Source organism: Heloderma suspectum, chromosome 15 (genome assembly GCF_057233095.1).
Source record: "Heloderma suspectum isolate Gila_16-S chromosome 15, 16-S_ref, whole genome shotgun sequence".
In the NCBI taxonomy this organism is placed as follows: Eukaryota; Metazoa; Chordata; class Lepidosauria; order Squamata; family Helodermatidae; genus Heloderma; species Heloderma suspectum.
The window spans coordinates 9,517,412-9,542,215 of record NC_139472.1 but is presented as its reverse complement, the minus strand read 5'-3'; the positions used below and the strand labels follow the sequence as shown (position 1 = coordinate 9,542,215).

Genomic DNA, 24,804 nt, shown 5'->3' with positions numbered 1-24,804 from the left:
CAACCTGCCCCACCCCCGCTGCTCCTGGTGGAGATAAAGCCGTTAGAGCAAGTTTGCTGAAATACATCAACAGAGCTGCCTGCATCTGGGGGCTCTCCTTGGGGGCGTGGCCACAGGGACAGTCACGAGGAGCGCCTGCACATCCAAGTTCACTGCTACATCCCTGCTCAAGGCGACACACGTCCAAATAGCCTAGCGAACGCTGGCCCTGTGACCGTGGGCACCAACCCCCCGCGGCAGATACCTCGGTGCTGTTTCAGCCTCTCCCTGCGACTCTGCCGCCGAAGCTCCCGGTCCGCCTTCTTTCCTCTCTCCGATCCAGGGGCGTGGTTCTCCGGTTCGGGATACGGGAACTCGAACCCCAGGAAGACATCTTTCTGCCGGAGGCTGGCGGGCCGCTCCATTGACCCAGGCTCTTCCCCCAAGGCAGACCACCTCAGGCGCCGTGGAGCACCCCTTTCCCCAGAGCCTCGGGCCCTGGATGGCATCCCGTGGAGGGCCCGCTCATGCTCGTTGAGGCCATGCCTGCGGTGGTGGGTCGTGGCCCGGGGCTGATGCGCCCAGAGATCCCCGCTCGGAAAGCTGTTGCCGACCTCGGGGAGGCTGGAGGCCTTGATGGGACCCGGGTCGAGGGAGTCCATAGGGCTGGCAGTCAGGAGGCAGAAGAGAAAGATGGTGGAGAAAGAGACCGGGATGCAGCAGGCCATGTTCCCAGCTGACCTGCCTCACCTGTGATGGAAGAACCATGAACATCCAGGGTCAGAAAGTAGTTTTCTTAGAGAGACCCTTTGGGCAGCAAATGGAGGTTGGCGGATATACCAAGCCTTATTCAGAGTCAGACCATCGCTTGATCCAGCCCAAGGATTATTCTAACAGAAGGAGGTCCTTCCCAGTAGAGATAAACAAACCCGTTAATTTTGGTTTCTCTCGGTTTCTCATTCTTCCAATCTTAAATTTGGTTTGTCGTGAACTTTGAGAATTTCCCCAATCTCAAGTTTGGTTCATGCCAAACCTTGATGGTGATGGTGATGATGACAACAATAACATGATAATAAAATAAAAATAATAAAATAATAAAGTAAGTAATAGAAGCAAACACATAGACACACACAGACAAACACTTTCTATGCTCAGTGTGGTTTCCCACATCCAAGAAATATGTGCAAAGCTTGTCACAGAGGAGGGTTTCATATGCAAACGAAGGTCATTAATCAATGGCAGCATCTTCCTGTGATAGGTGGCCAGCCCTGCCCGAGTTCCCCTGTAACACATTGCCGCACACCAGCTGTTGCGCAAAGCGGTTTTATGCCAGGCCTGGCTGGTATTTTGGGCCTGTCTGCGCCTCACAGCTGGTTTGCCTTGGATGAAAAACTTCAGGAAGCAGGAAGAGCTGGGGACAGATGGCCAGCTTTCAAAACCGGCAGGTGTCTGTTGAATCTACTCCCCCTTCTCACTCTCAAGCAAAACCTCTTGGGAGAACCTCGTGCCTCCCTGGAAGTCAGACGCCTGGACTGGACTGCTTCAGACTTAAAGGAGGGGCTCCCATGATGGAATGCTCCCTCAAGCAACACATGCAAAAATCCTTGCAGCTAGAAAGTAGCATTTCTCCTGAAATGCTAGATTTCCAGGTGTAGGGCCTTGACTGAAATTATAATTTTAATAGCATTCCATCATGTGAGCCTCACCCTGCAGTCTGAAGAGGTACAACCCAGACACACTAGATCATACTCTCTTCTCTAGAAGCCCTAGTAATTACCTCCTTCACACAAACCATGATTTAGCTCTAGAATTGCAAATGGGATCTGGAGCTAATCCCTGTCACAAACAGAGATCTGCCTCTCCTCCATTTTTGGGAGAATCCTTTTTTAGGAGGGAAAGCTCACTACAATTTCCACTTAATTTTGCTGCAATAAAGTGGTTTTGGGAAGAAATACTCCCCATACCTGGCACGTGTCATTACATCTTGAAGGGGTCGTGATTGCTCAGACCATCTTGCAAATTGACCCACCAAAGCTACTAGACCACAAAAGTTTTTTTTTCCCCCCTAGAGCACCTTTCTCGCTATAACTATGCTATTCCTTTGAGAGATGTTGACAGCTTGAGAGAAAGAGAGAATAATCACATTCTTCCAATACAGAAGTGAAACACTCCTGCCTGGTCACCTACCAGCGATTCTAACCCTCCATAGGTGACCAGCCAAATTGCAATTTACAAGCTTAGGCTAGGCCTCTATTTTTTCAAGTGAAACTTCAAGGGAGAAAGCTGCCTGGTGAAAATGGAAGCATTCCCCACCCTAAAAGCTGTTCTAGAAAAGAACCTAGAATCTCCTTGCCCGATGGGGAGTTGAAGCCAGCCAAATAAATGTTCCCTAATTGCTTCTCCACTCGAAGCAACATGCAAAAATCAAAAGCAATGCTGCCCAGCAGAAATCAGATTGGTGGCTGTTCCTTCTCCAAGGCCAAGAAAACAGAAGGATGTCGTCAAGGCAAGAAACAATTTGTCTCTATCAAGAACGGAGCTTTTCCCTTGCAATGCCACAAAGCTCCTATTCTGCAAAGATATATCAGAATGAAGAAGACATTCTGTTGTGACCAGCTCAGGGCTGGCACCAACAGAGGGTGAGGTGGGGCATTTGCCAGGGCCCAGAGCATATTGTGAGGGGGGCATCAGTGATTCACACACCCCCTCTTGTGTCCTAGCAGTGGGGCACTTTGATACAAATATACAATTGCCAGTTGTCAGGGCCGGACCTGTAGTTTTAAGGCAGAGGTGGGGAACCTCAGTGCCGGGGGTAAAATCCAGCTTACCTAGGCTCCTGAGATGGCTGCGCCGCCTTTCCTCCAACTGCCAATCATTTGGTGGTTTCCCAGCTTTTGCAGTTTTTCCCCCATTCTAAAAGGCTGAAACGCCTTTCCGAAGGCTTGATTACTGACAGCAGGAGCATCCAGCTACAATAGGCTAGTATTTTTTGCACTGTTTTGATTGATTGATTGATTGCATTTATACCCCGTCTTTTTTCCTCTCGCAAGGAACCCAAGGCAGCTTACATTATCCTCCTCCTCTCCATTTTATCCTCACAACAACAACCCTGTGAGGTGGGTTGGGCTGAGAGTCTGTGACTGGCCCAAAGTCGCCCAGTGAGCTTTCACGGCCGAGTGGGGACTTTTTTGCCCCCACCGCTGGACGGCAGCACCTGAGAACTTCTCTGAAATGGAATTCGGTGCTCAGGCTAAAAGTTTCCCCACCCATTTTACGGTTTCTGCTTCCTTCTCTTATGGGGAAAGGAGTAGCATTCAGGAGGGGGGGGCAGAATTAAGAGCACAGGCTAGTTTCTGTTTGGCTCCAGAGCTTTGGCTACTTGCTCCGCCCCATCCCCCTCAGGCTCCGCCCCAAGGTACCGCCTCTGCTCTCACTAGGAACCACCAAGCACACCCCATTCTACTAGGCACTTTCCCAACCTCCCACGAACTGCCCCTTCGCGTCACCCGCAGGAGATCTGACAACACTCTGCAGTCTCCAGACGTCGATTTCACAAGTGTGCCTCATGTAGAACGACATCATCCTGAAACAGCTCTGCATGTGTACACACACACACACACAATTTGCACCAGAGTTCGTTGCATGAACGATCAGTGAATGCACTTGAATGCACATTATATACAGGATGGTGATAATGAGTGTGATCCAGAGACACACACTGCACATCAGAATCAGGTTCTGCAGAAGCCCATGAGCATGTGCAAAGTACTTCTTCATGCACATGAGAAGATAGCAGATTTTTCAGCAGCGGCCGAAAATTCTACCCTGGTTGTAGAATGCCCTCCCCAGAGAGGCTCACCTGGAGCCTTCATTATGGTCTTTTCAGTGTCAGGTGAAGGCCTTTTTATTTTCCTAGGATTTTTAAGCCACCTGTTTTAAAAATCGCATGAGTGAATTTTTAGATCTTTGCACTGCTGCTTGCTTTTATCCTGATCACTATTTCATTTTATTCGGTTTTAAACTTGTGGCTAATCGGAGATGCGTTATGGGAAAGCAGAACCCTTTGTACATACTCAAGGGTATTGTCCTCGTCCACCCCCCCCACCCCCACCCCACAGATCTGAAGCAAAAGATCTGGGACTAGACAAGTGTATGTATTTATTTAATTTATAATCCAAACCTTCAACATGGAATGCATGTTCCAGGATGTGGGGGGCGGGGAGCTAATGAAGCAGTTAGCAAGCATTTTTGAAAATCAGGCAAATAGTAAAAATAACACCATTATGAACGCAACAAACTAAGACAGCAGACTGAAAGAGCAAACTGAAAGTAAATTCAGACAGACAGGAAAATCAAAACTGCTGTAAGCGAAATAAAATGCCAACATTAGCAGTTACTGAAAGTCTGGGAAAAGAGAAACATTTTTGCTTGGCACTGCCTAACTGATGGTCACTAGTAACCTCTTAGCCCATCTGTCCTTTCCTCAGTTCGGATCAAAAAGTAAGAACCACCTTGGTAGACGGGATCTGTTACAGTATCTGGGCAACATCTAACTGTGTCGTTTGGCAATGACGTTGTGTCATCGGAAACTGGGGTCTGAAATTTGGGCATGTGGAGAATCCAGCTAAAGTTACGTTTGCGCAGCTGCGCGTTATCCTCGCACAACTGGCGTGTGCAACCAGTTGCGCATCACGCTTGGGCATCACAGTTTAGCATCACGCTTGTGCAAGCGTAACACACAACAGCTTGAGCAACGGAAAGATCTGCCAGAACTCCGCCAGCGCCACTGGATTTTGTGGGATGACCCCGCTAGAGACCGCCCCGTTCCCTGAAACAAAGCCGTTCCCATTTGAGAGAATGTTTGTGTGATGCGTCTATATTCTAGCAAAGCTGCTCCCTTGCGGGCAATCCATCAAGCAACCGGCATTTGTGCCAGCCGAGGAAACAGGTGTGTGCCCCTTCTGCCGTTGCACGCTTCTCCTTGTTCATTGCCACGACACCCGTGCACAGGAGCAACATCCCCCAGGTGGTGGAACGGGGGGGCGGATTGTGCTGAAGAGTTTTTTTTTAAAAAATCCTCCACACATTTTTTTTAAACATTTCTCAGACTGAAAAGAGGCCCTCATTGTTATCGTGTGCGAGCCGCCCCCTGCCCCACGCAGCCTGCGTGTCAGAGGTGATGTGCGACGAAGCAGTGGCCCGTCTGGGCCAAAGAGACCCCTGAATGGGACTTGGCAGGGGTGCCCGGATGATGTATGAGGCTCTCGGAAGCACACAGCACCGGCCGCGCCACGCACGCCAGCCGCCATGCGGCGAGCGGGCCTCGGAAGCAGGAAGGCGGCATTGTGCCGATCAATGACGTTCCTCCGTCCTGCGACCTGGCCTCCATCTGCTTTCTCCGGTCCTGAAGGGCAAACGCTTGCGCCAGGGCCTGGGAGAGAGAAACGGACATGCTTCGAAGCCTGTCTGTAACCCATGGCGCAGGGTTTCCCCACTGTATTCCCCCCACACCCCAGCTGTGGGCCGCATACATGCACAAACTTCACAAGGAGAGAGCCCCCCCCACCTCCAATCCCACCCCCTAGGTCCTCATTTTGAAGCCTCTCTTTTTTCTATCAGACCCCTCTATTATCCCCAGTCTGCTTCCTGCACATTCAGCTGGTTTTGTATAACAGGTTTCTTCTTTGCCCGGCCCGCTTTCGGTGCCAACTCCGTCCTCGTTCTTTAGAAGTGGCCCGCCGAGAACTCACAATCCCGGCTCCTTTCTGGCGTGGCCCCTTCCCCACCGAAACGTGCCCTCTTTTCTCTCTCGACCTATGAGTTATTGTCCTGCCGATTTCCCAGCTCCACCCGCCCTGTGGCTTTGTCAGTGGACCCCGTCTCTCTTTTATGGCAGCCGCTTAAGATTTATGGACGGTGTGTCATGTAGACCTTAACCAGAAGTCAGCTCAGTCCCCGAACCCACGCCGATGTCACGCTCAGCCCTGAGTCGTACAAAGGAATGGCAAAGAAAGGAATGCCTCTGAGCATGTGCAAAGTTCCCAGATCCATTCCCTTTTTGGTTAGGACTTTACACGACCCCACAGTTGAGCTGTGGTATCAAAACAGGTTGGTGGTCATGGAGATAATCCCCGATGAGAGGCCACGCTACAATTAGAAATTGTCCAGAAATTTCAGCTAGTCCAAAATAGGGCAGCGTGATTGTTAACAGGGACTGGCCAACGAGATCACATTACGCCAGTACTTTTCCAGCTGCGCTGGCTGCCAGTCCATTTCCAGCCCGATTCAAAGTGCCGGTATTAACATTCAAAGCCCTAAACAGCCTGGGGCCAGGTTATCTGAAGGATTGCCTCCTCCCATATATGCCTGCCCAGACCCTAAGAAGGGGCCCTACTCCATGAGCCCCTGCCAAAGAAAGTAAAGCAGGTGGCTACCAGGAAGAGGATCTTTTCTGCTCTGTCCCCTTGCCCCCCCCCCCCGGCTGTGGAATGAGCCCCCTAGAGAGGTTCGCCTGGTGCCTACATTATACTCCTTCTGGCGCCAGGTGAAGACCTTTTTATTCTCCCAGCATCTTAGCCTTTTAGCTTCCCAGTCTTTCAGCTCTGGTGTTTTAAATCTGTATTTTAAATCTCCGCATCGCTGCTAGGTTTTATTCTGGTTGTACTGTTACTTTGTTGTTTTAAGCTTTCATCTTCTATATTGTTTTATGCTGCACTGTGTGGCTTTAATTTTTGTGAACCACCCAGAGAGCTCCGGCTATTGGACAGTACAGAAATGAATTAAATAAAAATTAAATTAAATTAAATTAAGGTCTAGATGAGGAGTGGAGAAACTCAAGCCCAGGAGCCAAAACCAGCCCTCCTTGACACCTAATCCGGCCTCTTCCGCAACCACCGTTCGTTTGGTGGTTTCCTGGCTTTTTCGCAGTCCCCCCTGCCCCCTTCTAAAAGGCTGAAAGGCCTCTCCGAAGGCTTCATTACGGGCAGGAATTGCTTTAAGCTACAATATGCTCGCATTTGTATTGTTGGCTCCACCTCTTTTGCCTTCAGCCTTGCCCACTTTGCCTTTGGCCCCTCCCACCACTGGAATGCGGCCCCTGAGATCCTCTCCTAAATGCAGCCCTCGGGCGGAAAGAGGTTCAACACCCCTGTTCTATATAATACACTGGGATGGGCTTGCAGGATCTACTTTCTTTTTTTAAAGGAACCCCGGAGATCCACCTGCCGGAGCCAAGTGCAAAACAGAGACTCAGGCAGGTGGGCATACTCTAAGAATTAAGGAACAGGGCACCTCTGAGCACATGTTCAGCACAGGAATGTGGGATCTGAACCAGGCCTTTCACTCCTGGTTTTCCTCCGAGCGTTCTTTTTCAGCAACGTAATTTAGGGGAGAAAGCTTTCGAGCTGTTGCTCTTGTTGGACAACTGGTTAGACCAGTGGCCAGGCTTACTGGGGGTTGATGGGAGATGTAGTCCAACACATCTGGACAGCATCAGGTTGGGGAAGGCTGTTCTCTTAAAGTCCTTCCAGGACAACTTTGCCATGATGGCGGTGAGGTTTTAATGGGCTCCCCTTGTGATGAAAACTAGCCTTTGCTGGTCCCAGAATAAACTCTGGTCTCCCATAGTTCCCTCCTACATTGTAAATACCAGCCATCGCCACTTGAGGGTGACCTTTAAACGACATAGTCACTGCTCGGAACTGGCTTGGCCAAATGATTACCTTGTGGTGGGTTTGCCATGTCAAAACATAAAGATGAGAGCTGGATCAAAATGAAGAAAGCTAGAGACAAGTTCCTCCTCCCCTCCTCTGCCATGGGAGAAGGCAAGCACCTAAGAGTACAAAGACCCAGCTACTGGGGCTCCCCAATCAGAGAGGCTCAGCTGCCCACTACTTCCTCTTTGCCAAGGGGAGGAGACAGGATGGGCGAAGGAGGAAGTTTGAATGGTGCCAAGCATAATCTAGCACAGAGGTGTGAAATCTCTTTCAGCCCAAGGGCTGAATTCAATTTCAGAGAAGCTGGGGGGGGGGGCATTCCAGGGGTGGGCGGAACTGAAAGCAGAAGGGGCGGGGCCAAAAACATAAGGGCAGGCCCAAAGGACCAAAATACCAGCACAGTGTAGATGAAAGCTATTACTGTCAGTCACTAAGGTTTAGGAGAGGCGACCTTTGAAATGGGGGAAAAGTGTGAAAAACCTGGGAAACCATTAAGGAATCACTGGTTGGGGGAAAAGGTGTGGGCCTGGGAGAAAGGGCATGGCTGTCTAAAGGGGCCCCCAGGTATGTCAGATTTGACTCCTGGACCCAAGTTTCCTTACTCTTGCACTACATGGTCCAGCGCGCTACCTAGCCACACCTGCTGGTTGCGGGCCTAAGTGGCCCGTGGCCCGATCCAGCAAGCCACTGTTATGTTGTTAAGCAAGAGTGAGGCCTCAGGATCCTTGGCACCAGGTCATTAGTCCCTCACCATTAAGAGATTCAGAGCCTATGTGCGCTCTTGCTTTCCCAATCTAATCCACGTTGGAAGGCCAGGGGAATTCTAGCCAAAAAACCCGTGAAATCAATGCCACCACCTAAGAATGACATCTGCTCGCCCCTACTCTAAAGCAACCCTGTTGACGCCCCCAACTGTCTGAATTTCACACGTCTCTTGGGAAAACGGTGCAAAAACCAGGGACATTTTAATTGTGAAGTGTTTCAGCCGTCGAAATGTGCAAAAAAATCCACGCTTGGGCTTAAAGCACAGGTTTTGTTGGCGCATGTTGTGAGGGAAAGTGGGAGTTTTTAAGACACTGCACCCCCTACACACAAATATTTTCTTTTTCACATTAAACAATCCAAATTGTACAGGGTTCGAGAGCTTCTTGCTCTTAGCAGTTTTGAATTGGGGGGGGGGAGATGTCCTGCAGGATTTTGAAACGGATGTGACTTTCAATGGAAATTTACTCCCCAATGGAAAGCTTCCTCCCTTCTCTCCACCCCTGCCCCAAGCCCCCAACAAGCCTTTTTAAGCAGGACAGTCTGATCACAAAGGCACGATAAAATTGCTACTCCGGCTGTCTCAGCAGGGAGAGAGATGCTGTGATTTGTGGAATCTTGTGCGTGCAAGAGGCGAGGACAACATGAACACATTCTGTGCAACAGAGAATATAAAAGGGGAACACTTCTGGATAGATGGGTCTCCTGTAGTTCCCTCCTGCATGTGGGACTTTGTCCACAACTGACCTATTGACACTTTCCCAGGTTCCAGTGTGTAACATGAAACATTTTACACACGCACACACACACTCTGAACTGCCTTCCATCACAGCCAGTCTGGGAGAGCTTTTGAACAAGGTGCAGAAATCTGAACATCCTATCCAAATTTAACCCTGGTCAGGTGAGGAGGAAAAGAGCTCTACCCCTCCTCCCTGCCCCAAAGCTCTGAACTGTGGCTTTGTCTCAATTCTCTGGAGGGGGGGAGGTCCCTGATGGAAAGGCTGGGACAGATGTTTCCCAAGATAAAGAGGTGACCATGGTTATTTTAGTTTTATTTATTTTTTAGTTTGAAATGGTCAGTTAGGGATTTGTAGATTCCTGTGTTTTGCCCCAATCCAGGGGGAAGTCCTCCCAGGGGCTCATAGAGGAGAACTTCCAGCTGGCATTAGGGCCTTTTAACTTCACCTTTTATGATTTTTTTCATAGATTGATTGTGACTACGAACAAGATCAGCAGCATACAAATGTCAAATTCTCATTACTAATATACTGTGGTTTCTGATTCCCACCCCCTGGAATGTCTCCTGCTCTTTGGACTTCTAAGCTTTAATTTATTTTAGTTGTGTGTGTGTGTGTTTATTTACACAATCTTTTATTATATTTCTACATTTTATTGTCTTTATGGACCACCCAGAGGGCTTCAGCTGTCAGGCGGTCCAGAAAGGGAGCTAATAAACAAACAACATAGAAACCTCAGCAAGTTGGAATATCCTTCAAACCAGACTCCAGCGCTCAAACCTTGCTAGACATCCTAACATAGATGGACAGATGATGGTATGAAACAGAACAGAGATGGATAAAGGAAAGCTAGGTATTTCTATCCATCCACTCACCCACACTTTAAGGCAGTTTCTGGGCTCTCTTAACCCCCTGCCCCAGCCATTCTAACCTGTCTAGTTTATTTGACACGGGGAGTTCATTTGAACAGTCTTTTCAGTGTTATTTTGGAATATTCACCCTCAGTCCAAGGGATAAGGCAGGTTAGAACTGTAGTCCTATCAATACATCCACACACCCACTCAGCAACTCTTCCTCCCCCCGACCCTGCAAGTTGAGTTCAGCCAGTTCATACTTAGGCGCCCGGATGCGAGGTTAGAGGGGCACATTTGGGCTTACCTGCGTCCTGCTAAGTCACTGGGATGCAGCCTGGCTGGTCCACCACGCACCAGAGGAGGGGGCGTCTCTGCCTCCTCCACCAAAAGCCTAGGAGAAAAAGGGGGGTGGGCTCTGAATCCCCCCCAAGGCAGCCGAAGTAGTGGAGGCAGGCAAGATGGGGTGGTCAGAGAAGCTACGCTTCCAGGCTCAGAGGGAAACAGTGCAAGAGCATGCTTGTCTTGGTGGAGGGGTGTGGTTTTGTCATTTTTTTTTTTTTTAGGGTGGGGGGAGCAATAGATTATGAATTGTAAAGAGCGAAGGCGCGCCCCTGTCGCCAGGCACGCCCCCGAGCGGGCTGATGCTTCATAAACAAAGGAGACAAAGGCAGCTGGTACCCTGAACTTCAGAGTATGTAAAAAGGCATATCTATCTATCCATCCACCCATCCATCCATCTACCCTTGTATACATACATACATATATGTGTGGTTGTGTATCTGTCTGTCTGTCTGTCTGTCTATCTATCCTTGTATACATATATACATGTGTGCGTAGTGTATCTATCTATCCATCCATCCATCCTTGAATACATATATACATATATACATATATGTGTGCGTAGTGTATCTATCTATCTATCTATCTATCTATCTATCTATCTATCTGTCTGTGTACAGTCTATCTATCTATCTATCTATCTATCTATCTACCTATCTACCTATCTATCTATCATCTATCTATCTATCATCAAAAAAAGATAGATAGACTAATACGGAGTTTGTTAGTCTGTCTATGCTTCTTACACATTTTTACTTAAAAATGTACCCATAGCCTTTATATTGAGAGTGTTGGGAGAGAGACAGAGAGGGAGGTGCAAATGGTAAAAGCAACACCTCTCTTTCTCTGTATGTATGGATGTATACATTATTAAAATGTATACATATACATATATTAAAAGCTTACAGTTAGAAATTCTATATCTATTTTCTTCCTGGCCAGGGAGATGAGTGATTGTGGGGAGAACTGGTCTGGAGCAGGGTGGGTAGCTCCTATCCATCCCCTCCTACCTCAGGGTGGGGGTCAGCTTCTTCCTCCCCTGCCTCCATCCTCTTCCTCCTCCTCACCTCTTCTTCCTGGTGGATTGTGGGAAACTCCCAAAGGTACTGCTGATGGTGAGAAGCGGGGTGTGAAAATGGAAGGTTATAATACGATCAAGGGACCTACAGAGCGGGTCCAAGCGACCCCCTCCTCTTCCCCACCCCCACCCCCCGGAGAATAAGTCGCGGAGGAGGGGAACTCCCATCTGGGTCCTTAGACTCTATTATTAATGGTTAAAACCTGTGATGATTTCGTTTGCTGCTAGTTCTTGTCAGTTCTTGTTTTTTTCAAATCCTCTTCAACTGGCTGTTTTGTACTTTTAAAATGCTGTTGCTAGATTTGTCCACTTCTTGTGTGTTTTATTGTATAAGCCGCCCTGAGGCTATTTATAATCTATAATTTATTTATATTAAAATTATATAAATATATCATATTTCATAGGTATTTATATTATATAACTTTTAATTATATATTATTAAATGTATTTACTTATTTGATTTATAACCCGCATTTCTACCACAAAATGGCACTTGAGACGGCTTATAAAAACAATTTAAAATAGATCAAAATCAAACACATTACGGGAGCAATCCTACTGGGGTAGGCGGCCGCCTCCGAACTTGAAGGAGACCGCCTATCCAATGCAGGGCAGGAGAAGCGCAGAGTGGACCGTTCCCTCCACGCTTCGGCCACCCTGCATTTGCGGCTAGACAGCCAATTTCGGCTGTCTAGCCACGGGAAGGCGGAGCAGGGGAAGTGGCTGCCGGACGACACGTTGGATGTGTCGTACCGGCATTTCCGCCTTCCCCGCCCTGGAACACCCCCAGGAACACCCTGTTTTCGCCACTCTGCCCTCCTATTCGGAGTGCGGGGCTGTTCCACGCTGCCTACAAGGTAGTGTGGGAGGGGGGGATGGTCGGTTCCCGGAAACCGATGTATCCTATGTCCGTCTAGATGCTGACTAGCGGCCATAGGATTGCTCCGTCCAAGACAATAAAAACATAACAGTTACAGAATAAAAACAGTACCCACTTACAGGCTGAAGGACTTTTTGAATAAAGTGGTCTTTAAATATTTTTAAAAGATATACAATGGCAGTATAGATTTTTAAATGAACAAACATACATATATACATATAATCAAGGCCAAAATCCACATTATTGTAATATCTTTATTAGCTGAACTGAAAGATCACAAAAATCCTGCAAGCTTTTGAGATCTCCAGATGTCTTCATTAGGCAAGGCGTTACAGAACTGGGGGTGGGGGTGGCACAGCAGCAAAGACAGAGGGAAAAAGTTGGCTTTAAAAAATGAAGACATAACATTTAGGAGATGAAGGGTCCCCCCCCCCCCCGCTTCTTGCTACCATAAGAAAGAGTGATGGCCACAGTTTGGATGGCTTTAAAAGGGGATTGAACAAATTCATGGAGGAGAAGGCTATCAATGGCTCCTAGTCCTGACGGCTCTATGCTACCCGCAGTATCAGAAGGAGTATGCCTGTGTACACCAGTTGCTGGGGAACATGGGCAGGAGGGTGCTGATGCACTCACGTCCTGCTTGTGGGTTTCCCATGGGCAGCTGGTTGGCCACTGTGTGAACCAAATGTTGGACTAGATGGACCCTTGGTCTGATCCAGCAGGGCTCTTTTTATATTTTTAAAGATGATCTAGAAATATTTTATATAAATTAATAACAATCACAACGATAATCGCAATAACGACATCAATATTCAGTAACAACGAATAATCACAACAATAATCGCAATAACCACGTTCGGCAACAACGAACAATCACAACAAGAATCGCAATAACCACGTTCGGCTACAACGAACAATCCCAACAACAATCGCAACAACCCCGTTCGGCAACAACGGACAATCCCAACAACAATCGCAACAACCCCGTTCGGCAACAACGAACAATCCCAACAACAATCGCAACAACCCCGTTCGGCAACAACGAACAATCGCGACAACAACCGCAACAACCCCGTTCGGCAACAACGAACAATCGCGACAACAACCGCAACAACCCCGTTCGGCAACAACGAACAATCGCGACAACAACCGCAACAACCACGTTCGGCAACAACGAACAATCGCGACAACAACCGCAACAACCACGTTCGGCAACAACGAACAATCGCGACAACAACCGCAACAACCACGTTCGGCAACAACGAGCAATCGCGACGACAACCGCAACAACCACGTTCGGCAACAACGAACAATCCCGACGACAACCGCAACAACCACGTTCGGCAACAACGAACAATCGCGACGACAACCGCAACAACCACGTTAGGCAACAACGAACAATCGCGACGACAACCGCAACAACCACGTTCGGCAACAACGAACAATCCCGACGACAACCGCAACAACCACGTTCGGCAACAACGAACAATCCCGACGACAACCGCAACAACCACGTTCGGCATCAACGAACAATCCCGACGACAACCGCAACAACCACGTTCGGCATCAACGAACAATCCCGACGACAACCGCAACAACCACGTTCGGCATCAACGAACAATCGCGACGACAATCGCAACGACCACGTTCAGCAACAACGAACAATCGCGACGACAATCGCAACGACCACGTTCGGCTACAACGAACAATCGCAACGACAATCGCAACAAACACGTTCGGCAACAACTAATAACAATAATCACAATAACAGTATTCAATAACAATAAATACTAATAACACCAATAAATAAAAACAGTAAGGGAGCCAGTGCGGTGTAGGGGTCAGAGTGTTGGACTGGGAGCCTGGAGATCCGGGTTCGAGTCCTCACTCGGCCCTGAAGCTCGCCGGGTGACCTTGGGGCCAGTCACCGACTCTCGGCCTGACCTACCTCGCAGGGTTGTCGCGAGGATAAAACAGAGAGGAGGCGGGCTTTGGAAGCTGCCTTGGGCTCCTGGCAGGCAAGAGGGGCAAAGGCGGGATGTGAGTTTAACAGGTAATAATGAGGGTGACAGTAATCAAGCACATGAAATTAACCCAGCCCCACGTAGCGCTGGGGAGGGGCGCAATGCCCGCGCCGCGGAGGGGCGCGGCGGAGCGCTCCGGGCGCGGCGCCACGGCGATGGGGGCGCGCCGGACGGCGCGGGCGCTAAGACCCGGGGCGAGGCGGGCACGTCAGAGCGCCGCTCCGCCTCCGCCATCAGCCGGCCCGGCCCGGCCCGGCCCGGCGAGACGGGGCTGCCGGGACTGCCGCCTCCCGCCGCGGCGCGCGCTGGACGGGCCAGGACGCAGCGGCGCGCCCCGGAGAGGTAACCGCAGCCGGCGGAGAGGCGGCCCCCTGGAGGCGGCCCCGATCCCACGCCTGTTTACTCGGGAGCCGGCGCCACCCCTTCCCAAGGGAAGGCAGGCAGCGCGCTGCGCTCTAGGGATAATGACCGGCGGCGAGCCGGTGTCGGCTGTCGGCTGCGCCAGCATCCAAGCGTCGCCCGCCCAGGCGCCTTTCAGGCAGGTTTACGCGCAAGCAAGCCCCGGCGAGTTTACCGGGCTTCGCCCCGCCGCGAGGAGGTGCGCGCAGCGGCGCAGCGGCGTCTGCGGGTGCTTGCTCGGAAGGAAGAATTCAGCGGCGGCTTGCTGGCGAGCAAGGGCGCGCAGGGGAGCGCCGCGCGCCCGTGCGCAGGGCTACGTGGACGACAGCCCCGCTGAGGCCGGGGGGGCGTCCTCCCGCCTCGCCCCGCTCGCAGGGTGGCAGCATGGCGGCTCCTGCGTCCGCTTACTCGGAAGAAAGGCCCGCTGACTTCAGCGGCGCTTGCTCCCACGTAACTCCATGCACGGGGTTGCAGCATCGGGGACACGCAGCCGGGTCCTGCGTACGTTCGCTCAGAAGAATGTCCCGTGAAGTCAATGGGACCTAATCCCAACTGACCGGTTCCGCGCCGTTTCCTTTAAGGTTGTGTGTTTGTGTTTTTATCTTACGTTTTGTTTTCACTTTATGTTTTAATTTAGATTTCGTCATTCGCCACCTCGAGCGCCATTTTTTTGGCGGAAGGGCTGCATAGGGTCTAAATAATAAAGAAACATACCTAGGATCACGGACTAAAAATCGGAAGGACCATTTCTGCTGGAGGCCCCTGTTCCTGGCAGTGATACCTGTGTTCGACGTTTCAGGTGCCGAGACTTTTTGTAAAGGAGAATTAATTTTGGTGCCTTTCAAGGCTGCAGCTGCAAGGATGACCACCTTAACCCGGCAGGATCTCAACTTTGGACAAGGTACCTGTGCAGCATTCTTTACATTTCGTCAGATCTGGGGCTGGGCTCCAAAATAAAAATAAGCAAGAGCTCTTAATTTTGGAGTGTTTCCTTTCCAAACACAGGGCTGGTGATTTTATTAAGAGCAACTTAGCACGCAGATTCTGCACCATTAAAATTCCCTCTTCTACATAACGTTTATTTATTTATTTGTAATACTTCTATACCGCTTAATATAATAAAATCCCGAAGCGGTTTAGGGATTATACAGCCAAAGGAGCTTCATCGTGTTTCGCGTCTAACTTCCCCTGCACACTTCTCTTTATCCAAAACGAAAAAGGTGTCTTTTTAATTTATTTAAGAGCACACGCGTATGCACATTTAGAGAGAAAAAAAGTTCTACAACTCCCAGCATCCCCCAGCTTATATGGCTGGCTGGGGGCATGCTGGGAGTTGTGGGAGTTTTTTTTCCTGGCTAAACACCCATAGGACTGAACCCTAAAGGATGTTTTTGATCTGCCTCTCAAGGCACACTGCCCTCACAAGGCAGCTTACCATATTACAAAAACATGCCTACGCAATTCTGTATGGTTATTTATTTTAAAGTCTGTACCAGCCTTATATATCCTTTGATAAATATAAATTTTAGATGGGGGGAGGCGGAGGGGAGGTAGGTAGGTAAATGTAAAGCGGCACAGCAGCAAAGCAACAAGGATGCTTTGGATCCGCTATGGATGCCGTTCGTCTTAAGTTAAACTATATAAGAAAGATAGAAAGACTAGCAACGGCGTATTTGAAAATATGTATGGCGAGCTAAACACCAGTAGCTGTGCTGTTAAACACAGCAAAATATATATATTTAAAATACTCTGTCAGTCTTCCTGTCTTTCTTATATATATATCAAAGATGAGCTAGCAACAGAGTAATTTCAAAACAGACATGGCGCTAAACGTTTCAACGTCCGCTCTCATCACTAGCTGTGATGTAAACTAGGTATCAAGAGTGGCAGTTTGGAACACTGGGAGATGAAAATTCCTAAGGAAGACATATATATATATATAAATACAAATTACACAAATGCAAAGCAGTCGCAGGAGCGGCAGCTGATGACTTTTAAGCATCAAATGCAGACCGGAATAAACGAGTATTTGGGGTTTTGTTTTTTTAAGCCAGGAGTACTATGACCCAAGACGCCTAGCTCCCACACACATTCTGCGTTGCTGTGTTGTGCGCGAGTTGCAGCTTCCGAACTGTTTTCAAGGGCAGCCCCACGTACAGTACAGTGCAGTAGTCTAACCTGGATGTAACCAAGGCATGTGTCACTGTGGCTAGCCCAGGTTTCTCTAGACGGGGGCCGCCACTGCCAAGCCTCCCTAAGCTGGTAAGAAGTACTCCTGGCAGGTGCCGCCACCCTGCTGAATCGAAAGCACTTCTGAACTGCATACCTGTTACTTCATGGGGAGTGTGACCCCATCTAGAAAGTAAACGGTCCCAGGATAGATGGGCCAGTCTTCTAACCCGTTGTAAGGCACTTTCCTGCATTCATAAGTACGCCTTCAAGTCTCTGTTTAGCAGATTAAGATGTGCCTTTCCTGATTAAAATTGCCTCCATCTATTAATCAACTCAGCTTCAGCTGATTAATCTACCAAACCAGAGCTGTTGTGCATTTGCTTGGAAGTCAGTTCCATTGGGTTTACTCCCAAATAAGTGGGCGTGGTATTGAAGCTTAAAGTTGACAGCTGATGTTCCAGCCTTCGCCTGCATTTTAGGTGTTGTTTTCTTATTACATCTGTACACCCTTTCTTTGATTTTCCCCCTCTGCCCTTATCTGCTTTGCACCCTTTGCACCCCCCTTTGCACCCTTTGCACCCTTTGCACCCCCTCTGCCCTTATCTGCTTTGCACCCTTTCTTTGATTTTCCCCCTCTGCCCTTATCTGCTTTGCACCCTTTGCACCCCCCTTTGCACCCTTTGCACCCCCTCTGCCCTTATCTGCTTTGCACCCTTTCTTTGATTTTCCCCCTCTGCCCTTATCTGCTTTGCTCCTTCCCTCAATTCATCACCCCCCCTCCAACTTTTCTAGTTGTTGCCGATGTGCTTTCTGAATTTTTGGAAGTGGCCGTTCACCTCATCCTCTATGTCCGAGAAGTTTACCCCACCGGGATCTTTCAGAAGAGGAAGAAATACAATGTACCTGTCCAGGTGAGAATCTTCACTGTCTTTAGGCTGGCTGACATATCCATGTTCACCTCTCTCACTGCTGCAGCATCAAAGAAAGTATCCCTGCGTGCAAATAAGTGAACATAGAACTTCCATTTGGCCTGGCTGTCGCTGCATTTGCAGTTCTATTCAATGTCTGTTTGCACATTCAGGTGTGGTCCACACATCTGGCAGGATGAGGTGGTAGGTCTTGATATGATAGACTGTACCGCTTCCAACTGCAGGTGCTGAATGCCTTTTCTGAATATTCCTGCACTTAAAAGGGAAAAAAGCCCCTGCAAGTAAAAATCTAATGCACCAGGAAAAAGGCTGTAGATCAACCCTCTTCTTGCTATGCTAGTTTTCTGCTTGAAGTATTTTTTTTTTAAATGCCTTATTTAAAACAATAGTTTACCAATTAACATTATTCATCTTGCATTATTTTGTGAACCACCCAGAGAGCTTCGGCTATAGCGCAGTATAGAAATGTAATAAATAAGTAAATGTGTGGGTGTTTTTTGGTTTGTTTTTTGCTGTTATGGAAAGGAGCATTCAGAAGCAGTGTGGTATAGTTTATTCTGCTAAGTCAAGACTTTACCACTTCATTCTTGCCTCACGTAGGCCACCAGTTAGGAAAGGTTGAGTAAATCAAATAATCTACTTGCATGTGTGAACAGACTCCTAGGATTATGATTTTGTGGAGCGGGAGGGCGGAAAAATCTTGTCCATACTGAACATTCAGTGATGTTTGAATGAGCTTTAAAATTAGGATTTTAAGAAAGCTAAATGCTTTGTGAATCAAGATAGACTGTGTCCACAGCACTCCCCTAGTCTACTAAGGCTGTGACCCTTTAAAAAAACAGAGAGAGAGAGAAGATTAGTCTGGCAGGATTTATTATTATTATTATTGCATTTATATCCCGCCTTTATTACTCTTGCAAGGAACCCAAGGCGGCTTACATTATCCTCCTCCTCTGCATTTTATCCTCACAACAACAACCCTGTGAGGTAGGTTGGGCTGAGAGTGTGTGACTGGCCCAAAGTCACCCAGTGAGCTTCCATGGCCAAGTGGGGACTAGAAGCCGGATCTCCCAGCTCTTGAACTAAATCCATGCATTTATGTATTATTATCATTTATATACCATCTTATCTGTTAATAAGCCATTAAGGCAGTGTACAACAATTTAAAACAATAAAACTTTGCAACAATAAAAACAAGAACATTAAAACAGTTAAAAAATTAAAAACTACACCTTTCAAAAGGCTAAATTGAAAAGATGCATCTTTATACCCTTTCTAAAGGTAATAAAACAAGATTTTTGTTTGAACAGATGTCTTGCCATCCGGAGTTGAACCAGTACATCCAAGACACCCTCCACTGCATCAAACCTCTGCTAGAGAAGGTGAGTTTGAGAAGGCCAGAAACAGATCGGGGTAATTGCAGGATGCTTAATGCTACGTTTTATCCATCCTGAGAAGCCTTTGTGACGGTAGGCATAACAAGTTAGTGTTGGACTAACTTAATTTGGCATAAAGGGATGCAAGCTTTTGGGCTTCACAGAGCTCTTCTTCAAACTGAGCTTTTACAAAAAGGAGGAGAAGAAAAGAGCTCTTGTATGTTCTGCTGCTTTTCAGAATGACGTGGAAAAGGTCGTGGTGGTCATCCTGGACAAAGATCATCACCCAGTGGAGAGGTTTGTTTTTGAAATCACGCAGCCGCCTCTGCTATCTATCAGGTAAGGTGTTCTCTTCCGAGAGGCCATCCCAAACTTTGCAAACTCTGCATGGGCCGACATTCATAAGGTTGCCGACAGCAGTGATTGGAGCGGCTTGCTCCGAGTCGTGGAATGTTACGTCCAGCGATTGGCTCTGCTCTTGTCAGCATTGGCTAATGGCTTTGCACATTGCTGCAGGGGTGTGCATTACTTCTAGGCTGCTCAGTTCATGAAGACTGGACTGAGACTGGATTCAGTCCCCAGGCCTGACATTTCTCCCCCCCCCTCTGTGCTGGGAAGTAAGGTCTGTTTTGGCCCTATGTCACCAAAAGTTGGACTTTTCAGTGTGCGTGTAAACTATTGATAGCTAGAGGAGAAAGAGAGGGACCCCTCTCAGGACTTCACTAACTCTCTAAGAGAATTGCCATTTTGTTAACCAATAAATGTTTCTGGTTCTGATCCCAATCCACCTCTTCCTTTTCCCCACCCCAGCTCAGATTCTCTTCTCAGCCATGTGGAACAGCTCCTGCGGGCCTTTATTTTGAAGATCAGTGTGTGTGACGCCGTTTTAGACAACAACCCTCCAGGTAGGCCAGCAAACTGTGCTTGTGTTTGAGCTGGCTCGTCTTAGATTTTTAGCCTATTGTCTCTGTCTCCCCCCCAAAATAAGACCCCCACCAAAAGATGGCAGTGTAACTGTGATTTATTTACAGCATTTATATATTGTTCCACATCTAAACAGATTCCAGAGCTGTGATTTAAATCCAATCTGATATAAAAGAAAGCTTAACAGCAGGTTCCCCCCCCCCCTTTTGTCACCTTCCTACATACAGCCCCGTAACCATTGGCTGGGCTGCTGTGATGTCATGACCAAGCAGGCTTGGGAAGGCAGTGTCTGAAAAAGATTGCATATGGATTTGAACTGATCACCCACATTTTTGGCTGCAAATTCGAGAGAGAGAGAGAGAGAGAGAGAGAGAGAGAGGCATGCATACAACCTTCACGAACCTTTTTCTTTTTTAAGGAGAAATCACCTCCTTGCCCCAGTATCCATACTTGTATCAACCCCAAAACAACCCCAAATAAAGAGATGTGTGCTTTTAAAAAATTGAAACTATAACCTTTTGCACCAGGAATATTGGAATTTAAATAGCAAGTAAACACATCATCTTCCCTTCCATACCTAGTATATTCCTTAAGGACTAGAGAGCCGGTGTGGTGTAGTGGCTAGAGTGCTGGACTGGGAGTCGGGAGATCCGGGTTCTAGTCCCCACTCGGCCATGGAAGCTCACTGGGTGACTTTGGGCCAGTCACAGACTCTCAGCCCAACCAACCTCACAGGGTTGTTGTTGTGAGGATAAAATGGAGGAAGGAGGAGGATCATGTATGCTGCCTTGAGTTCCTTGGAGGAAAAAAGGCGGGATATAAATGCAATCAATAAAAAAAATTAAATAAATAAATAAAAGCTTTATATTTTTCCTCCAGTGTGTGCTGTAATGGACAACATAGTGAACACTGCATCCACTATTGAGTTCTGTGATTTATTTCATTTTATTTTTAATGCTGGTCATAGATAGATGGATATATACTTTCTGTACTACTCCCTCTTTTCTTGGGGGTTATATCCTCTCCCTCTTTTACATCTTACACCACGATGCCCCCATGCCCTCCAGTACACAAATTGCTTAGGACTGGAACTTCTAGGAGGGGTGGAGAAGAGAGAGGGTATTTCTAGGCTTCCTAACAACCACACACCCCTTTTCCCAGATGGATTGCTCTGTCATGACAGGGCTGTTTCCCTTGTGCTGCCCTTCTTTTCCCCCATCTTTTCTTGCTTCCTCTATCAAACTGGCAAAGTACCTATTTAGCAGTGGCCTAGCGGTGAGGCAGCTGCGTTGATCCAGTCCAGATCAACAAACCGGGTGTAGCGGTTTCCACCAGGAGCAGGTCTTTTGTGGAGTGAATGGGTCTGAATTGCCCATTCAGGACCAAGCCGCCCCCAAAAGACTTTGCATCACAACAAGGAACAAGGTTTTCCACCCAACTACTGTGTGAATTGCAGCTAAGCTCAGAAGGAAAAGGGAATTCCAAGGGGGGTGTTTGATGACGAGAGCGTCCCTGCGATTAAAAAAGCGCCGGGGCTGCATTCCTGCGAGCCCCGGGTACACTACGCCACTGCTTGGCGCGGACAGAAGTACCCTGACCAACTGCTTCACCCGGTGCTCGAAGCTTTCTAGAAATCCATCCGCATCTATGAAGCCCTATGAAGAGAGACTGAAAGAACTGGGCATGTTTAGCCTTGAGAAGAGAAGACTGAGGGGAGATAGGATAGCACTCTTCAAGTCCTTGAAAGGTTGTCACAGAGAGGAAGGCCAGGATCTCTTCTCGATCATGCCAGAGTGCAGGACACGGAATAACGGGCTCAAGTTACAGGAAGCCAGATTCCAGCTGAACATCAGGAAAAACTTCCTGACTGTAAGAGCAATACGACAATGGAGCCAATTACCTGGGGAGGTGGTGGGCTCTCCCACACTGGAGGCCTTCAAGACGAGGCTGGGCAGCCATTTGTCAGGGATGCTCTGACTTGGATTCCTGCATTGAGCAGGGGGTTGGACTCGATGGCCTTGTAGGCCCCTTCCAACCCTACTATTCTATGATTCTATGATCTCCCTTTTCTTGCAGGCTGTACGTTTACCGTGCTGGTCCACACCCGGGAAGCCGCCACCCGCAACATGGAGAAGATCCAAGTGATCAAGGTGAGGGGATGCTAGAATCACAAAAATCTTCAGAGGAGCTACTATGACTCATGCACTTTTATATCTTTAAAACTTGAGTTGACGGGAGCAGCTTCTTGAAATCCTGAACTGCTCAGGGCCCCCAGCCTTTCTGGGTCATCAGGCACAGTTGGAATTTGGAGAGAGTGTTGTGGGCATTCTCACAAAATGGCTGCCATGGGGGGAGCTTGCCCATTCATAAAATGGCTGCCATGGTGGGCGTGGCTGGTCACAGTACATGCATTTCCCAGAAGGCAAATGGGTGAGGCTCAAAGAAAAGTAGCTTGCCCAAGAACCGAAGTACAGGGCAGAGGTGGGGGCTGAGCTCCAAAACACAAACCCCTCTTGTGAACCCAAATAAAGATGGTGCCATAGGGCAGAATTTGCCTGTATAGCATGTTGGCCTCCCAATTAAAAAAAAAAATTGGTGCCAGGTTTATTTTATTGTTATTTTTTCGCCCAAGCATTTTCACATTTTAGAATTTTACAGATTAAAACTTCATGTATTTTTAGGCTGAACTGTGTTTTGTCTGACTTGGTGGATGAAGATCTGTTGTTTTAGTTTGTCCTTTACTGTGTCATCATATGGTTTTTATAGTGGATTTGTTTTCTTTGTTTTTAATGTTTTAAAGAGGAAGAGGATTACGTACACCACCTTGGGTTCCTTAAAAGACAGAAAATGGCAGGATAAAAATGTAATGAATGAATGAATGAATAAATGAAAGAAAGTTGTGTACCCCACCCTGGGATCCCTTGTGGATGAAGGACAGTTTATAAATTCCAGAAATACATAAATAAAACTATTATGTAAACTGGCATCAGCTGAAGAAGTCTGTTTTGCGTCTTACCCTGAAGGATTTCCCCTGGATCCTCGCCGACGAACAGGATGTCCACATGCATGACCCGCGGCTTATCCCGCTAAAGACCATGACGTCGGATCTTTTAAAGGTAACCGGGTCGCTCTTTCATACGATGACATTGTCTTGAAGAACATCCTCTCGGGGTTGCCCAGACTGAAGAGGGTTGGCGGATTTTGCAGCTTTTATAGCAGCCAGAAGCTTAGGATTGGCTCTCTGCTCTCAGCTGTTCTTAAGACCAGGAGGATTCTGGGTAGCAGGTGATTTAATATCCTGCCCGCAGTTCTCTTTTGACCAGTAGGGGCTTCTGGTTCAAGTCCTGCAGCGCCCATCACTGTGACTCCCGTCTGCGGGCTGGGCTTGGAGAGGTGTCCCCGCCCATTTTGCTGTATTTGATTGTACTACAGAATGGGCGGGGCTTTGGACAGGGCTTGCCAGGAAACATCCCCCACCTTGATTCTTACAGGGACTGGAAGGAACCAAAAGATATTGGATATTTTTTCAGGCTAGGGGTGTTGAACCTCTTTCAGCCTTAGGGCTGAATTCCATTTTGGAGAACCTCTCCGTGGGGGTGCATTCCAGTGGTGGGTGGGGCTGAATGCAAAACGGGACAGGGCCAACCCCCCTCCCCTCAAATACCAGCATAGTTCGGCTTAAAGCTCTTGACTGCCAGTCAGTAAGCCTTAGGAGTGGCATTTCAACCCTGCTTGCACAGTTACATCTAAAATGAAATGACACAAAAGGAAAAAGGGGTGGGAAGAGGACAGCTGCAAGTGGTCTTTCAAGTTAAATAAATGGATCTCATCTCTGAGCAGCCACACAGTTCTCCCTATGAATTTTCCTATTATTATTATTATTATTATTATTAATAATAATAATAATTAAAAGCTTGTTTTGATTTTTCTTCTTTAAATTCCCCCTTTTTCTTCTATAGATTATCTTAAACTGTATCAGGCTGCTGTTGCATAGGACCAGTTATTTCGATGGGTAATAAAGGAAGCAGTTACAGTTCTGAAGTTTTGTCCCTCTTCCTCCTCCTGCAGATGCAGCTGTATGTAGAAGAGCGAGCTCAGAAAGGCACATGATTCTGACCCCTTCCTGATGTGTCTTGGAACCTCGAACGCTCTCTAAGGGCGAGGTGTCGCCAGGCTGTGCTCTCCCTGCTGTGGTGCTCAAAGAATTGCCATTCTCGGTGGCTTGACACACCCTGCCAATCACTTTCCTGGCGACAGTGTGCATTACATGTTCTTCAAAAGTGCTCTTACCCCTGTATATAGAAGAGAATCCTGTAGGAGCAAACTCAAGCTTTCTTCAGCGAGTTCGTGTCTTGCATATTTAACAAGCTTCTAGACCTGAGTGAGGATCAATTTTAAATTTGTGCATAGAAAGAGGTGCTATTGTTCTTTATTAGGTTTTGAGCCTTAAGAGGACTTTTATGTGTCACTTTTTTTTTTTAGTTCAAGAGCTCATCTGTGTGATTTAAGGGATCTTGAGTGTGTTGTCTGTCCCGTGACTTACCAAGGTGGTCAGGATAGGACCTCGTATGGCCCTTGTGTACTGATTGTGATACTTTTGGCTATCAATAAATAGGAAATAATCCATTGTAGAAAA

At 47.9% G+C, this 24,804-nt stretch overlaps 2 protein-coding genes across 12 annotated transcripts in view; one reads left to right on the top strand and one right to left on the bottom strand.

Annotated features, from left to right (window-relative positions):
- DRAXIN (dorsal inhibitory axon guidance protein) overlaps window positions 1–15,245 on the bottom strand; it is a 22,375-nt gene extending 7,130 nt beyond the window's left edge. The window contains exons 1-2 of one of the 4 annotated variants that reach the window (XM_084821850.1): window positions 14,943–15,245; window positions 245–729 (exon numbers count right to left, since the gene is read on the bottom strand). In XM_084821850.1, the coding sequence (XP_084677976.1) occupies window positions 245–707 (463 nt within the window). In that variant the 5' untranslated portion in view covers window positions 708–729; window positions 14,943–15,245. Of the gene's footprint in view, window positions 1–244; window positions 730–2,807; window positions 3,277–10,351; window positions 10,540–14,292; window positions 14,483–14,942 lie in introns of those variants that run through there. The other 3 variants (XM_084821851.1, XM_084821849.1, XM_084821853.1) reach the window with 3 other exon arrangements.
- Window positions 14,608–24,804, top strand: MAD2L2 (mitotic arrest deficient 2 like 2). Of its 8 annotated transcripts, none has more exons than XM_084821857.1 (10): window positions 14,608–14,710; window positions 15,405–15,668; window positions 17,732–17,850; window positions 19,179–19,250; window positions 19,483–19,583; window positions 20,055–20,149; window positions 22,245–22,318; window positions 22,969–23,031; window positions 23,192–23,284; window positions 24,237–24,804. In XM_084821857.1, exons 2-10 carry the CDS (start codon window positions 15,629–15,631, stop codon window positions 24,276–24,278), a joined length of 699 nt encoding a protein of 232 aa, XP_084677983.1. In that variant the 5' UTR covers window positions 14,608–14,710; window positions 15,405–15,628; the 3' UTR covers window positions 24,279–24,804. The 8 variants fall into 8 exon arrangements, with proteins under 8 accessions (XP_084677983.1, XP_084677984.1, XP_084677989.1 ...); XM_084821858.1 differs by having other exon boundaries at window positions 14,608–14,906; XM_084821860.1 differs by lacking the exon at window positions 14,608–14,710 and adding an exon at window positions 15,015–15,348 and having other exon boundaries at window positions 15,567–15,668.

Bases quoted from the DNA above. Each gene is read 5' to 3' on its own strand.
- MAD2L2 (XM_084821857.1), top strand. From the start codon at position 15,629: ATGACCACCTTAACCCGGCAGGATCTCAACTTTGGACAAG. The intron at 19,584-20,054 runs GTAAGGTGTTCT...TCCCCACCCCAG, and splicing joins CCGCCTCTGCTATCTATCAG to CTCAGATTCTCTTCTCAGCC. The intron at 23,285-24,236 runs GTAACCGGGTCG...CTCCTCCTGCAG, and splicing joins TGACGTCGGATCTTTTAAAG to ATGCAGCTGTATGTAGAAGA.